The sequence below is a fragment of the Nyctibius grandis genome, chromosome 17 (genome assembly GCF_013368605.1).
Source record: "Nyctibius grandis isolate bNycGra1 chromosome 17, bNycGra1.pri, whole genome shotgun sequence".
Classification (NCBI taxonomy): Eukaryota; Metazoa; Chordata; class Aves; order Nyctibiiformes; family Nyctibiidae; genus Nyctibius; species Nyctibius grandis.
The window spans coordinates 8,934,411-8,950,541 of NC_090674.1; the positions used below are offsets into that span (position 1 = coordinate 8,934,411).

At 41.2% G+C, this 16,131-nt stretch overlaps 1 protein-coding gene across 1 annotated transcript; it reads right to left on the minus strand.

Annotated features, from left to right (window-relative positions):
• Nucleotides 1-716: 716 nt before the first annotated feature.
• Nucleotides 717-15,172, minus strand: HORMAD1 (HORMA domain containing 1). The gene is made up of 13 exons (XM_068415013.1): nucleotides 15,140-15,172; nucleotides 14,613-14,757; nucleotides 14,217-14,280; nucleotides 12,554-12,590; nucleotides 12,132-12,152; nucleotides 12,005-12,031; nucleotides 11,265-11,332; nucleotides 9,658-9,809; nucleotides 8,807-9,063; nucleotides 7,554-7,617; nucleotides 3,042-3,118; nucleotides 2,224-2,307; nucleotides 717-797 (listed from the first exon to the last, which is right to left on the minus strand). The coding sequence occupies exons 1-13, from the start codon at nucleotides 15,170-15,172 to the stop codon at nucleotides 717-719; spliced, it is 1,110 nt and encodes a 369-aa protein (XP_068271114.1).
• Between the last annotated feature and the right edge of the window lie 959 nt (nucleotides 15,173-16,131).

Below are 16,131 nucleotides of genomic sequence, written 5' to 3' on the forward strand. Positions count from 1 at the left end.
GATGCCTGCCACAGATTAATACTCCATTTATAATTACATATGTCTCATCACAGCTGTACAGAAATTCCTGTGTTTTAGCATGAAATATGTAACTGAAGGTATGAAGAATGCTTGTGTTTTTTTTTTTTACTTGAGTGCCTTATGTCTGGAAGAAATGCAAAGAACTGAGCCCCCCCGTAACTGTCCCAGTAGTAAAGGCAAAAAAAATGGAATATTTCTGTAACTGCCAACACAGCCCTCCTGAGCCCGCCTCATAAAGCTCTGGAAATGAACCCAAGACTCGAGGGGTTTTGTGCCCCGTAAGGCAGGTTCTGGACAAGGAGTTCCTCAGCTTCGAAATACAGCCCAAAGGTACCAGTGAAACCTGGTGTTGTGGGTAAGGAACGTCACACACTCACCATCAGGATTTACACACGTGGTAAGCAGGGAGTCAAATCCCCAAATCACCTTTGTCACAGGAATTTTCTGCCGTGTCAGCAGTCAGGTACCTTGTGTCTTTCCTGATGGGTACGACGTCCTATAAAAAAAATAAGTTCTGATTTCTTCAGCTGGGCTTCTTGACAGATTTTGCTTTCCTTAAAATACTCTCCATTTTGACTACAAATAGAACAGCAAAGATCCCTACAAGATATTTAAATATGAACATTCCCATTAAACAACAAAATGGAAGTGGTGTGGAGAAGAACTCGGTGAGCAAACAGCGGGGAGACGGGTATCTAAAACTGCTCCTTTGGTTCACTGATCTTTCTCCTTTTTGGCAGCACATCTTGACTAGAGGAGAGTTCAAACTGATGAACCTGCCAAGGGAAAATAAATATTGCCTTACAGGTTGAGAAAAGAGCCTTCAGCTCTGCTGTACCTTTCATTATTTAAAGCAGCTGTGCTTTGTTGAAATTTTAGTATTAAGTTCATTAACCTTTTTTTAGAAGAAAGATATGGTGATAGTGAGCATACAGAATTATATTCTCTTTTTTTTTCCACAACAGTGAATAACATAAAAAACACTGCGTATGACCCTGGTGTTGGAAGTAAAAAAATTCTATTCTGCAGTAAGCAGTACTTTACAAAAAGACTGAATTCTACTAATTCTATATTCTGAATTTAACATCTCTGCTTCACGAATTTGTTGCAAACTCTGATAGCCCTTTTTGCACGCAGCTTTCATACACAAGATGTTTTTAAGACACAGATCAATTTCTCTTCTGGATTTCTTTGGAACATTCTGCTGAAGAATTAATTTTGCATACTCCCAAGCTTGATTTCCATCAGCCTTTACAGAAATAAGGTAACTATTAGCTGAGGAGAAAACCACTGGCAACGACTGAGCTGAGCATTATGAATCCTTACACACCTACTGCACTAAAAATTAATACAGAGCTTTCCTGAGCGGGGACAGGAAAGGTACAGTTTTCCTTGGCCCTGACACATAATGTCCCCTCCTGACTGTAAATGAAGAGCACTCACGTATTTAGTAGAATGGTAATATTCACCCCACAGCTTGTTCTGAGAAGAACTAACAGTAACCCTGAACATTCACAAGAGAGATGTCAAGGTCTTGCAAAGGTCCCCCCAGAGCCTCACAAAGCTGAAGCTGCCAAGCTCAGTGGGTAAAGGCAGCAGCAAGAGAGATGCAGCCCCCACTGCCATACCCAAAGGCCAAATTCCACCCTGAAGATGACTTCTGCTCCACCTGTGCAAGGCTGGAGGAATCGGGCTCCCTGCAAGTAGCACCAACTACAAGACTCATCCGCTGCAATGCGATGAAGCAAAGAAATAAGGGATTTTTCTTGGTATGAATGAGTCATAGGGCTGAGGTTAGAATTTTGGCCTCATGTTTTCCAAGGAAGATCACTAGCAAGCATATGGTATGCTGGGCTGGGGATCTCTGCTGGCACACGCTCCTGTCAACAACGGATTAAACCAGCGGGGAATTTGGCTGAAAGCATTCTCAAGAAGATGTAAATCAATCCTAATGAATCTTTCTCAGCCTCTGTTAACTACATCAACACTCAGTTTTTTAACTCTTCGGAACAGAGGGGTTTTTTGACATTCAGACTCCCATTAAAGTCAACACGTTTGGATTTTTAGAATTTACGAGAATTTCATTCTCTCAACATGAAATGTATTAAAGCTTCGAGTTTTATTCACTGTTTGGAACAGAAAAAGTCTTAAAGAACAGAAATAGAAAGAAAGAACAGAACTAGAGAAAAAAACAGTACTAACAGTGCTGGCTTGAAATATCTTTCCACTTCTCGTCCTGCTCTCCGACATATTAAGTTCGGACGTCTTACTTGCCAAATGATCGACCTAAAATCAGAAAATAGATGTTGCCTTGTGACAGCAGCAAAAAAATCTACATTAGAGGCTACAACAGGGTTCAGGGCTGTAGCGTGCAAAGAGCTCTGGCTCTGCTCACCACAGCGCTTGAGCTGAAATTTAAATATACCCATGGAAGTCAACAGCACTATTTACAGCTGAACGTGTCAAAGAGCCGTGACAGATCAAAGCATCAGTTATTTTTATACAGTAAGTCACTCGCAGTTACCTAGGGCTATCCTGTTTTAAGAAATCTTAAGGACCTGTGTTTGACGTAGTCCTCCACATTTAAATTATACCATTTTGCCATATGCAGGGAATATAGCCTGAGTTTGAGTAATAAACCTGCCTTTTAAGTTTTGATCAACCTTTAAACAAGTTTTAGTCTGTCAGAATGAGCAGAGAAATTTCTATTAGTCAGAGTGTTTACTTATGGCAGTTTATAAACATGGAAATCACAGTCCCATTTCTCTGAATAACAGACCATCTGTTTGGTTTGAAAACTATCACAGAGGAACAGCCTTTTGTTATTGCTTTTGATGGCTTTAGAATATTAACTGTTTTTGTAAACGTCAGAAAGTAAAACGTAAAGGCATTTTATTGCTGAAAATACTGATGGTGGTAAATAAACCTTTAGCAGATTACCTGTTAATCACTCAAAGTAGGAAAGAAGCTTCACAAAAACTCTAATACAAGTTTAAGACGACAGAGTGCAGTTTTCATACCTGAGGATTAGAAACATACAGATTCTGGTTGCCTCCAGTCTTCGTAACTTCATCTTCTTCACAAGTGAACTTTGGTTCTATAAAAGAGTTGTTAAATAATAAAGGACACTGTTGACGTCACACTGGCGGCCTCTTAACACCGAAGTTTTGCCACAAGGAATGCGTGCACTCTATAAATGCAGGGAAGAGGTGCTTCAAAAGGGCTCTAATTCTCTAAGTGCACGTCATTAACTCCACTAAGCATTCCACTTACATCTTTAACTCAGTGGTTTCCTATCACAGGCACACAAGAGATGCTAAGTAGTACAGATTTACACACAGGATCTTTGGAAGAGCGGGCTTGATCCCCAGACTCATTTATACACCGTACTGCTAAAGGCTTGTCCACATCGGGATTTGCTTCCAAGTCAAATGCCTCACAAGCCCGTTTTGCCCTGTGGAACGGGCAAACGGCGCCGCGGGGCCACTCTGGCACAGCTTGTGCATGTTCTGAACCCACTGCCAGCACACGGCGCCCGTTTTGTAACCCAGCCACATGCAACCCAGCAGCTTTGGCTGCAGTTCCCATAGCTGCAGTTCCTCTTGTCACTGCCTGCTGCTGCATGAATGGGCCACAAAGAATGAGCAGTCAGTTCTGGAGATTTTTTTGAGTTGTTGTTTCTAATCCATGCTGGTTTTTGTTTCTAGGATACAGATGAACTGAATAAAGATGACAGCTGTGGAAATGACTGAAGGATTTCAGGGTGATAAATGCATTTTCCCATCTTGTAGTTCCTGTAAATAAAACATTATACCAACTCCGTAAGGTAAGCAATTCACTGCATTTTTGCATGGTTTTGGAACTTCTATGAATTTCTAAAAGCACCAGATACAGCTTGATGTGGTTTTTCCAGTTCTGCAGCCTGCTAGCATGGTCAAGATAAAAATTCTGATTGACACGTGCTGTTTCCTACACCTTTCCACAATTATTTTTGAACAGCATGGAAATGTTAGCTGGTTTTGCAAAGTTGCACACTTTATTTCTGAAAAAAACAACATTAATGCCACTATTAAAATATACAGCACAGCCTCTTCAGTGTTGGGCTTGAATGACAGGACACTCCAACCCATTTTTAAAACAATAAAACCCACGCTCAACTTGCTTTGTCCCATGGTCTCCGCAAGCACTCAGACACCACGGTAGCCCCAACAAGCTGCTGGTCTTGTTCAGTCTGGGAGGACCAAACGCCTCAGCACTGACACAATTGCTGCTTTTATAGTTACATGGAAAGCAACGTGCCTGCAAGTTTTTATGGAAAATAGATATTTCTGAAGTCTGGAGAACCAGAGTTGTATTTCAAAGCAGATGCCACTTTAGGGAAATGCATTAAGAATAGTTTAACATGTTTAACATCTTTGCCAGCTGTTTAACCTTTGTCAGTGACACGGACAGTGGGATTGAGTGCGCCCGCAGCAATTTGTCGACGACACCAAGCTCTGCGGTGTGGTCGCCACGCTGGAGGGAGGAGACGCCATCCAGAGGGACCTTCACGGGCTTGAGAGCTGGGCCTGTGCGAACCGCATGAAGTTTAACAAGGCCAAGTGCAAGGTCCTGCATGTGGGTCGGGGCGATCCCAAGCACAAATCCAGGCTGGGTGGGGAATGGATGGAGAGCAGCCCTGAGGAGAAGGACTTGGGGTGATGGGTGACGAGAAGCTCAACATGAGCCGGCAATGTGCGCTCACAGCCCAGAAAACCAACGGTGTCCTGGGCTGCATCCCCAGCAGCGTGGCCAGCAGGGCGAGGGAGGGGATTCTGCCCCTCTGCTCCGCTCTCCTGAGACCCCCCTGCAGTGCTGCGTCCAGCTCTGGGGCCCCAACAGCAGAAGGACACGGAGCTGTTGGAGCGAGTCCAGAGGAGGCCACAGAGATGATGCGAGGGCTGGAGCCCCTCTGCTCTGGAGACAGGCTGGGAGAGCTGGGGCTGTTCAGCCTGGAGAAGAGAAGGCTCCAGGGAGACCTTCTAGCACCTTCCAGTACCTGAAGGGGCTACAGGAAAGCAGGAGAGGGACTTTTGACAAGGGCATGGAGTGATAGGATGAGAGGGAATGGTTTTAAACTGAAAGAGGGGAGATTGAGATGAGATCTGAGGAAGAAATTCTTTGCTGTGAGGGTGGTGAGACCGTGGCCCAGGTTGCCCAGAGAAGCTGTGGCTGCCCCCTCCCTGGCAGTGTTCAAGGGCAGGTTGGATGGGGCTTGGAGCAACCTGGTCTAGTGGAAGGATGATCTTTAAGGTCCCTTCCAACCCAAACCATTCTATGATTCTGTGATTCTATGAAGAGTGAACAGAACAAGCAGCAGCACTAACGGGCATTTCTTCTAGGATTGCCATATATTCATTATCTCCACAGAAGCCTCATACCTCTGCTACAGAAAAAAAACATTTTATGTAGGCTTCTCATCCAAATAAAGATCCCCCACCAAATTTTGGTCATAAAGCTTGGTTTTTTACTTCACAGTCTTGACAACTGTGTCACTTTAGCGATACTATTCTACATAGGCTTATCAGAGCCTTTCTGAGCATACTCATCTACATCACCTCTACTTAATCTTCTTCCAAAAAGGGCACTTATTTCCTCTTTTGATCTTTCTTTGCTATGTTTGAAATGCTTATGTACAGCAAATGGGCACTGGTATTGTCTGTGTGCTTCCTATCTGGCTGCTCCAAGATGAGCAGATCAACAAGCAGCAATTCATTCTTCAGTTCGCTTGGTAGCAAGGTTCAATCTTTGAGCCCCTGGGCTATCTCAGGGAATCTGAAGAGAAATCATCTTCTGCTTTTCCTCCTAGTTGCTCTAAAACCTTAAAGGGAAGCTTTTGCTCACAGAGATCCCTGAGGACAGTTTGGTGTCTCATGTTTTGAATTGGAGACAGTCTGAGTCCACATCTTGGAGCACTGATTAAAAAAATAAAACAGTGGAGTGCTTCCAGGGCACATTTCTGATAGCAGCTGCGGTCAGGCTGGTGTAGCCAGGACAGTTATTTTACTGGCACTTCTGCATTCAGAGAGTACAGTGGACGACATTTATATGATTGTAAGCAAACAGTGCAGAAACTATCTATTTATAAAGGCTAAGAAAAATCCAACAAGACAGATGCTGCTGTTTTTCACCAGAAAGGATGAGCAGGTACTTCCTAATGTCCTGCAGAGCAGGAAGGGCATAATTTTTATTTGATAACAAGGGAGAAGGCAGCTTTGCCTTACAGTGTTGAGAGTCCTCAGAGTGCTTCCAAAACATGATTCCATTTATGCACTCTGTGGAACTCGCAGTTCAATTGCTTATTAAAGTTGTTATATGAAGCTTTTTTTTTAAAAATAAAACAGAAGTAAATGTTTTTGGTACCTTTCTGAGAAGTGCTGCCTTATAGGCTTCCACCCAGAATTTGTTTTTTGCTGCTACTCACATTGTTTGCGTAGTTTTACACTGACAAATTTTACGGTGTTAGGGTTTTGCTTGAGGAAACTCAGTTTGCCAAGATTCATACTAACAGAAATGCTTTGCTAGAACTTGTACCTATTAAAACTCAAGTTAAAAAAGTTCACTTATAAATATCAAAATGCTCCATGTATGCAATAAGAGCAAAGGGCACCCAGGTCCAGAGTAAGCTGTGAAAGCAAGCAGCTAGAAAAGGCACTAAAGTAGCCAGCAGCACAGACACAATCATACAATCATTCATAAAACAAAACATATTTTGAGATGAAGTTACTGATTGTATCAGGAATAGCAAACCACAGTAATGAACAACTTCCTTTGCACAGAGGAACACGCATCATACAGACCGGTATTTTCATGAGGGTATCAGTCAGTCTCCCACAACATAAAAACCCCTCTGTGTACACAAGCCCTGATGTTCTTGATTCCTCCACAACCACACGGACCGAAGCATGTATGGATTGCAGAATTGGACCATGGGCCTGCCGTAGTCAGAGCTGAAGGAAAAAAGGTGGCTACAAGTGGTATTTCTGCTAAACTTACTTAGTGGCTGAAGCTGTGAGGATACAGTCCAAACAGCTGTGATTGAAATAAAAATAGACCTGGGCCATTTTTTGCACAGAGAATTCTGCTTCCCAAGTCTGCAATAATGAACTCAAGAGCACAATATCTCTGCAAGCTTTATGTGGAAATTAAATGTATTAGTAAAAACATAATAATAGCAACAACAATAATAATAGAAAAATCAAACAAAATTTACTTCTAAATATATAACCCATTAAATTTTGCTTATCTGATAAAACGGAACAGAAGATCAGAATTTTAGCACAGAAACATGAAAACATGCATTTGCTAACCAAGTGCTTCACAGAACAAAGCTATGACAGAAAATAAAGGCATAGCGATGTATGTGAAGAAAATAGAATGTAAATTTGAATATAGTGGTCTACATCAGAAAACTGAGTTTTCGTTTTAGTAACATCAGGAAAAAAGAGGTTTGTGCCTCTGAAGAGACTTGGAAAAATATACATAAATGTTACCTTGAGCTTCTGAAATATTTACATTATTCCTATCTTCCACTTTGTTATCCAAGACAGGATCTTCCTAGATTAAGAAAAAGGTCTATCACTTACTGCAGACAAATAAGGAAGGTTTGTACTCAGATGCTTAGGGCCAGAGCTTATTAGATGGATTCTCAGTGGAACAAACTGTAATGAAATAACTGAATCTTGACATGGAACGTACAGACTAGCTCAGTGTTACTTAATTCTTAGTTCAAGCACACATTTAATTCAAGTACCAAGAAAAACATCTGTAAAAAATACTAAAATTGTAACAATAGATATTGAAAGAATACGCTCAGCGCATCAATTACCGCCTTCGTACTGCATGTGAAACAGCCCTTCAGAGGCATGTTTAGAGGGCCCAGAGGTTTATTTCCATCCCATCACCTCCAGGCCTCCCTAGCAAGGCCAACTGAGCGACAGGCCAAAAGCCCTGAAGCTCCGCCTCCCTCTCACCTACGGACAGTATCGATCAGCACACGTATTTGCATATTCTAACACGACTAAAGGTATTTGCTGTGTGTCTCAACTGACCCCAGAAATAGGTGCCTCCAATAGCTGAAGCCTGCACAAGCACAGTCCCAAGAGCAGTCTCGGGTGCTCTAGCATCAGTAGCAAGATGCACGAGCCCGTCACACACTCATGCCTTCCACAAGCTCACTCTGTGCTTTTTTCTAGGCAGATTTTCCCAGGGAAAAATCCCAATATGGAATCGAGTTTGTTTTAACTTTAGCTGTGCCATCACCAGCTGTATGTCTACTGCTGTACAAAAGGATCCCAGAGGAAATTTATTGCCAGTCAATACTGTCTGGCTGCAGCAGGTCGCTTGGTCTGGTATGGGACAGCTCCAGGAAGGTTCCACCTGTGTCCTGTGCGTGGAGCTCAACAAATGGCACCTGCACCCACAGCACGAAGCTGCCCCTCTGCTTCTCACCCTGCTGCTCCTCTCTAGTCTCGCAGAGAGATGACTACCAACAATGCTGTTGCTGACAGGCATTATGCTGATGCACTTGTTCACTACTGCTTTAACAATGACAGACTGCTAATTGGAGCAGTAAAATTAAAGCAAAAACGTATTGAAGACATATTGTCTTGCTTAAATATATCTGGAAACACAAGTTTTTTATTAACGTTATAGTAAGACATGGAGTAAAACAATTAACGGCCATTTTCTAGACTATAAATCACAGAAAATTTCAAGAAGCTACACAAAATATTTGCGCTCTTACATTCATGTCCTGGTTCTCTTCTTCTGGATCATCTCTGTCCACTCTGAGCATCTGGAGAGGCATGTTGGTCTCTCCATGCTTTAGGATGCTTTTATCAACATTTTCCATTCGTTGTTGTTCAGTTGTTACTTTAACTTTCAGCATATGAAAAGGCGTTGGCACTTCACCCACATTCAGATACATAGGCTCCCCTTCAAATATCATCCCCTCACATTCACCCTCCTTAAAACCAGGAGGTTGGTAATCAGATGGCGTAACTGCAGAAAATAATCCATTAAATGTGTTAGAATGAAACACATCCTTGTAAAATTAATTTTAACTTGTGCAGCAAAAAGTCTCTTTTCCCCTTTAAATACAAAGAGCTACTCAAACAATTGTGTGGGGAAGGGAATAATCAATATTCAACTTGTATTAAATAAACTTCTTTTTCCCCTACACAACAGGCAAAACCCAATTAAAGCTATTTGAAACAGTTTAAACATGCAAAGAGATGAGCTACAAGCTCTGATTTTTCGTTATAAAGCAGTAATATATTCTGAAAGCAGAGCTAGACATATAAATATTCATCCAAACTAGAACTACTCTGGCAAACATGTTACATCCTCACACACTCAGGAAAACTCAATTTGTTTTTAAAACACACCAAAATCCTTGCTCCAATGAAGTCAGTAACAAGATTGTGCTCCTACAGTGAGATCAAATCTGTTCCCCTGGGATTTTAGAAATTGTCATGAGAAACAGACACACACAAAATAACATCATTTAACAAGTCCCAGCAATCACAATGATTATACAGTAAAATATTTCTTTGAATTGTTTTCCAATAAATCAAGGTAACATGGAAATATTACCTTCATCATAATAAAACAGCTTCATAGTCAGGCAAACATCGTTTGGTAACGGACTCAGGTTTTGCATCAGAATATAAATCTTGCGAATGAGGAGGATACTTGCTTTCTTGGTGTCTGCACAGGTGATTGTGGAATCATTCCTTTTATTCTTACTAAAAATGGACAAAGTATTCAGATTTTTTTTTTTTATACAGAGTAAGCTGTTTGTAGTATTAAGATACATGACTGTTTAACAGACTATGAATGTCAGAAGCAGACATCACATTTATTGCCTAAGGTCTGAGATTATGAGCACTGCAATTCCTAACACCGTCTAAATGTCCTGTGTGTTCTCTGCCCCTTGGATGATCAAATCCTGAGCCAGGGACATCATGAAAGCGTTATGGTTCAGCAGCTGTGACCAACTACTCTATTTTACATTAAAAAACACCCAATCTGAAAGAAAGGAAAAAGTAGGTACTTTTGAAAGCCCCAATTCTGCAAAGTCTTACATACTTGCTTTCCCTTAAACAAAACAAGTAACACTACTGACTCTGACAAGAACGGTTACTGATAACAAAACGTGTGCCTAAGTGACTCTTGGCATCCAGCTCCGACGTTTCCATGCTCCTGTTCCACCAGCAGCTGATCCAAACCCTACCTTACTGCCACTAAAAATGCTCTCCCTTTACTCCCTTGCTCCTCACAGCTTAGAGAGGCACCTGAGGACCTGAACAGCCAGCGCAAGGCAAGCAACTGTGAGTTATTTCCTTGGGTAACTGTCTTTTGGAAGCACACCCTTAACTGCGGTGGTTTCAAACATCTCACTCTTCTGCAGATGGTGATCTCCTTCCCTGCGGGGTGTCAGAGAAGTAGGCTCGTGCCTTGTATTTTCAAATTAGTCTGGCATGAGTTTATGCTAATACACTAAGGCAACCTGGTGTGGCTCAGAGTCGCAGCCCCTTCCACTAATGTTTTTTACATGACTCACGGCCTCTTTCAGAGGTAAGTAACTGAACTCAGCCCAAAGGGCCTAGGTCTGCAGCACTTTCTTTTTTTTAATTTTTTTTTTTAATTTAAAAAGCATTTTATGCAGGAGGAAAGCTGGGAGAAGTCTCTTAGGTACAAGCTTGCTACATTTCAATTACTTGTCTTAAAATAAGCCATTCCATGCAGCTGTCACTGACCAAAGAAGCCTCAGTGGAGACAGGCAAGGGTGATGTGCCCATGAAGCTCAGGGAATAACTCAGGGCATCACTGACCACAGCTGTTGCAAAGAAAGCTGACTTTATCTCAGCACACAGGGGACCTGAGCATGGCCTTCATTTTAGGTGTGGATCAACTACTATCACAGCTGAGTGGATCAACTGGTGGTGTAAATGTTTCCCCCACCCCGAGTTCATTAAAAGCAAGTGAATGTCTCCTTGAGTTAGCCAGACCGGTATGGGGGACTGAATATGTGGCTTAGCCCAAAGAGTATAGAAACTAAACAACTAACAAAAGAATACCAAAGAGAGCAATGGGCTGGAGCTGGCTTCAACCCATGTATTCCTTCCCCGTGACTGGGGATGCCCAGCGTCATGACGTTGAGCATCTTATAGAGACCAGTAATGTCACAGTGACAGTACCTGCTGAAATCCAGGAGTGGCCCATTGTCGGTGTACTTGAATTTGAAGTGGTAACATTCTGTAATTGTCTGCAAACAAATTCAGTAATTATTAAAACTATCAGCTGTCAAGCAAACTACTACTGCTGCTGCTTCTGTCTAGTAATCAATTAACCTTGCATTTAAAGAGAATGATAGCCCAGCTCCTGTGTGATCCACTTACATGCACTGAATACAGCTTTCTAATGCTGTAACAATTAACAGTGTGAATGTATACAATTGTCATCAAACAAAAATAAAGATCTACATTCCAGGAATCACCACGATGAGATATTTTGAAACACCAGCTTAAGTTTTTAAAATGAAATATTCATTCAAATTGTAATCACTATGAAAATGTTTCACACGCGTAAGAGAGACATGGTGACACCCAGTGGTGAGTTAAAACACGCCGTGTTTTTCACAAAGTTCCATAAATTTGTTATGCAGAGTTAGGATGATGCATCTTTACAGGCATTTAACTCTGCAGCGACACTTTGGGTTTCTTGTACTGGTCTGAGAATAACCTGACACTGAAGATTCAAAGGCAATTCACTACGTGTCCGTTCTGATTAGCTCTAGTGATTCTTATATTTGATATTTTATAAGATGTCCTTTTTTTTATGTGCATTAATGTGAATGGTAAGTGCTATTGCTTGTATACACATTTCACTATATCCATACTATCATTAGTCATCCAGTAAAATATTCTAGCAGATTTACCTGAGGATCGTCTGGATGGGTATAGACCTGTATTTTTAAAGTAAAGAGAGGAAACAGAGTAAGAACTCTACATATCTCTAAGCATCTACCTTAAAAAATATGTATTTTACTTCTCAAAGATACTTACTGCTAGGACAATCATTCTTAGCTGTTAGAAACATAATAAGAAAAAGAACATTAAATGTATCCCATAGCCCATTTCTGCTTACCAAGCTGTTTTGTTTCTCTAGCTCTGGAAACCAATACAGACAACTAAGGCCTGTTCAAAGAAAAACCTCTTCATACGCTTAACTCCTTATCCATTTAAGAAAGGTCTTAATCAACTGGCAGAAGAAAATTCCTACGTATCCCTGACTTGAAGTGTTTCTGTTTAAAATATTATTTTCCTGAAATGTCTGTGCATCCCACATTGTAGCTAACTCTTTTCACACATTAAAGCACAGCTATTTCCCAACCAGAAAGTCCTATAACTACGCTGGCAGCTAACGGGCTTACATAAATTAATGTTTCAGTACATTTAAAATGGCTAAGTGGTACAGGGAGACTTACATATTTCTTCTGCAAGGCATCGTAGCATCCTAACATCCTGCAAAAATCAAATAATATTGTCCATCTACTACTAATTTCCATTTGCTTTGCTTCTGACTAAATAAAATAATCCCAAAAAATTATTGTGTTTAGCCTTCTTAATATTATATGAGAGCAATAAATAATACTTACTTCTATTTTTCTGTCTTCTTAGTAGTGATACAAGGAATTACTATCTTTGTAACACCAGATCATCCTAACCTCTTTGCAGAGTAAGTAAAAATATAAACTGTAAATAACTTATCAGTAAAAACACAATGCAATTGTACACCTGCCATTTTCAAACACCTTCTAACACACGTATTCATTAATCAGTTTATAAATAAGTACTTCAGCTGAACACCAACATCTCTGAAGCACAAAGGAGTTATGTTATTGCCTTTATTTACATGTTACAATTTGCTTTTTATATAAACACAAACAACAGTCAAATAGTGAACCAAAACTTACCCTATTTCTTTTTAACATTTCTTTTGAATAGAGTCAACAAGAAAAAATCGATTTGGGTGTGTACATGATGCCAAGTTAAGAAAGGTTACTCACCGGTAAACTCCAAACAGGTAGCACACACCCTTCACACAAAACCCAGGGAGCTTTTCCTTGGCAGCATCCACAGGCTGCCACGCCACTGCCCTCACTAATAGTTTGATGTGTGAGAGTCAGGTGAAACGTACTCGGCACCACTTCACTTTCCTCTACCACAGAAGATCAATTAAGAAATTCCAGGTTACAGGAAAGGAAGCTTTTTCCCTGCCTCTCTCTTAGCAACAGCACACAAAGAGCGGACGACTAATTTCACCTTTAACATCAGAACTCAGACCTACATCTCTGAACACCTCAGCACTGACAGTGGTTGCACACCCTCTGCTGAACGCAGCATCGTTTCCAATGCCTTACCTTGTACTACAGCTGCTAAGAGTGTGAAAAGAACAAAGATGGCCTTTATAGAGGTAACAAAAAATAGGAATGTATATACAAGTCAAAGGCCTTATATACTCTTTCCTAAACAGCAAGGAGAGCAGCCATGAACAAATCTCACAAGTATTGTGAACAGAAAGAAAACCAAACTAAACACCTCCAGCCCCAAGTGACATACTTACACTCAACTGTGTGAATGTACAAGCTGCCAGACTATCGTTTGCAGACACAGTTCTGCCTTTGAATACAAAGGCCAACAGTACCACTTTCTTACACAAGCCTGAGAGCAAGATCTTTAAATTCAAGCTGTAAACTAGTAACACTGCATCTCCTGTTCAACTAGAGAGGAACTACTGGTTAGATTTTTGCATTTATGTGCACCCTTGAGTACTCCTATACACCCACAGAAACTAAATGTAAAGGATAATCTGTACACAAAAATTTGTGCTTTACTAAGCACCGAGTTGTAAGCCTTTCTAGAAACACAACTGTACAAGTCAATTACATCTCTACCAAAACACACACATTTTGATTTTCCATTTTAAAAAAAATTGTCAACATAGTAAATATCATTCCCTAAAAGCACTGGGCAGCTGTCCACTTGCAGCAAGTGAATGTTTTTCTTTGCATCTGCAAACAACCAGAAAGGTATCTTTCAGAATTGCCATGCTACAGAAGCGTTATATATGCACTGTAATTAACATACCATTTCACCAGCTGAGTAGAGCCAGGACAGTTCTTGTCTTCCCTCAGAATTTTGACACAAAGATCTCAAAAAAAAAAAATACAGATATGCGTATTTACTTAGGACAAAATGCAACGACATTGCTAAGAAAGTGAAGTTCATGCCCTAAAAGTATATAGCAAAAGCAGACTAAAATTAACATTACTGACAGGTGCAGGCATAGTTTTAATTGCTGAGTTAGCATCACCACTACCTAACAAAACTCAACAATGAATGTATTGGTGAAATTTCCATTAGTCATTGAAAATGGCCATTGCCTTTAACCAAGAAGACCAAGTGGCTTTAAAAACACTCATTAACTTCATAACAACCATATGACAATAAATTTTGCAAAGAATCATGACAACGGCCTGTTACCATCCATGTATCTTGTTCCGTAGGCACTTTCGGGAAAGATTCCTCTCAGATACGTAATGCAGGATACTGCTACTGCCAGGAGCCTCTTCACTAGCATCAGGGATTGCTGTTCAGTAGATATTTTGCTAGGAAACACAACTGCACTCTGAAAGTTAGAGGAAGAAAAGAATTAATCTCTGTCCGCAACAACAAACCTATGCAGTCTACAATCTGGTCCAATGCCTGCTGAACATTTTAATTTAATTGAAAAGTATGACTTTCGTCATTTATTAAGTTACGCATATTCCTAATGCTTGGTGTTACTATGTTTTTAGGATATAGCTGATTTCTACCAAGTGCATGACCACAAAGTTCAGGCTCAAACTATTTTGCTGTTAACATTTTTATTCACAATTAGAAGATTGAATTAGCCTGTAATTTTCCAGTGAAGAAGTATTACAGAGCACCTGCGTGCACTATTTCAGCTAAAATTCACTTATTTTTCCGATTCATATTATACCATGCTGAAATACAGAAGAAAATCGTACCACACAATTCCTTTGCTTCTGAGCAGTTGCCATTTTGCAGATACTCTTCTGTCTGTTAATAAAACATCTGCGTTAACACATGTACTACCACCATTCACAAGCGCACGCGAGCCCAGACTGCAGCTATTCAGCTTTAATGTCAGCACCTGAATTTACAAACCCTTCCTGCACAATTAATCTGTATCAGTTCAAACAAACCCCATAATTTTAAGGAAACAGAGCACGATGGTTCATCTAATAAACACCAGTATTAGATTCTTGATTTTCTCACCAGCACAGACCTCCCTTGAGGATGCAGCGTGCGGTAATTAGAATATCGTGTGCCTATTTATTTGAACGATAAGCCTTTGAAAGTAATGCTCTGAAGTGCTAACCAGCATCCAGCCTAACAGATTTTCAAAGGACCCTAAGAAGAAGGTCTCCACATTTAAGTCACCTCCAAAGTTGAGCCATTTGGAAAACATCTCCAAGGCTTGGGTTGTTTTCCTCCTTAATTTAAATTTGTATTGGAGAGACCTCTCTCCAGCTATTCTTTTTGTTGAGCCATGTTTTCATGAAGCCTTTAACCCTCCGAAGTGTGACCCTGAACTCCACAAGCCTTCCCCACCGTCTGTAAAAACGAAATGCATCCATGCCTAAGGACATGGAAAACGCCTTTCCTAAGAAGGAGGTTGACCCAGGACCATGCAGGGAACTGAGCTCCCCCTCAGCTGAGCCTCCACAAACCCGCCTGACCCCAGTCCGTGGCTGAGCTCAGCACCTCTGTGAGAACACCAGAAACTGAGGAGCCCCTTCCCAGCACTGTCACCCCTAGAAAACACAACCCACCTCCTCAGTGTACAAAGGCCACCCACAAACTGAGGCAGAAGGCAAGAATAGCACGGGCGGGGCGGCCAAAACCCCCCCAGGGCGTGAGGAACCGGACACCAGCCACACGCCCGAGGATGGCGAGCCCGCCCAGCACGGGCCCCCCTCAGCGGGCGGCGGCGGCC

Excerpts from the sequence above, each read along its gene's own strand:
- HORMAD1 (XM_068415013.1), bottom strand. The coding sequence starts at position 15,172 with ATGGCAACTGCTCAGAAGCAAAGGAATTGTGTG. Across the intron at positions 12,591-14,216 it reads TCTACTCAGCTGGTGAAATG|GATGTTAGGATGCTACGATG; the intron begins GTATGTTAATTA and ends TGATTTTTGCAG. Across the intron at positions 3,119-7,553 it reads AAATATTTCAGAAGCTCAAG|AACCAAAGTTCACTTGTGAA; the intron begins GTAACATTTATG and ends ACTCTTTTATAG.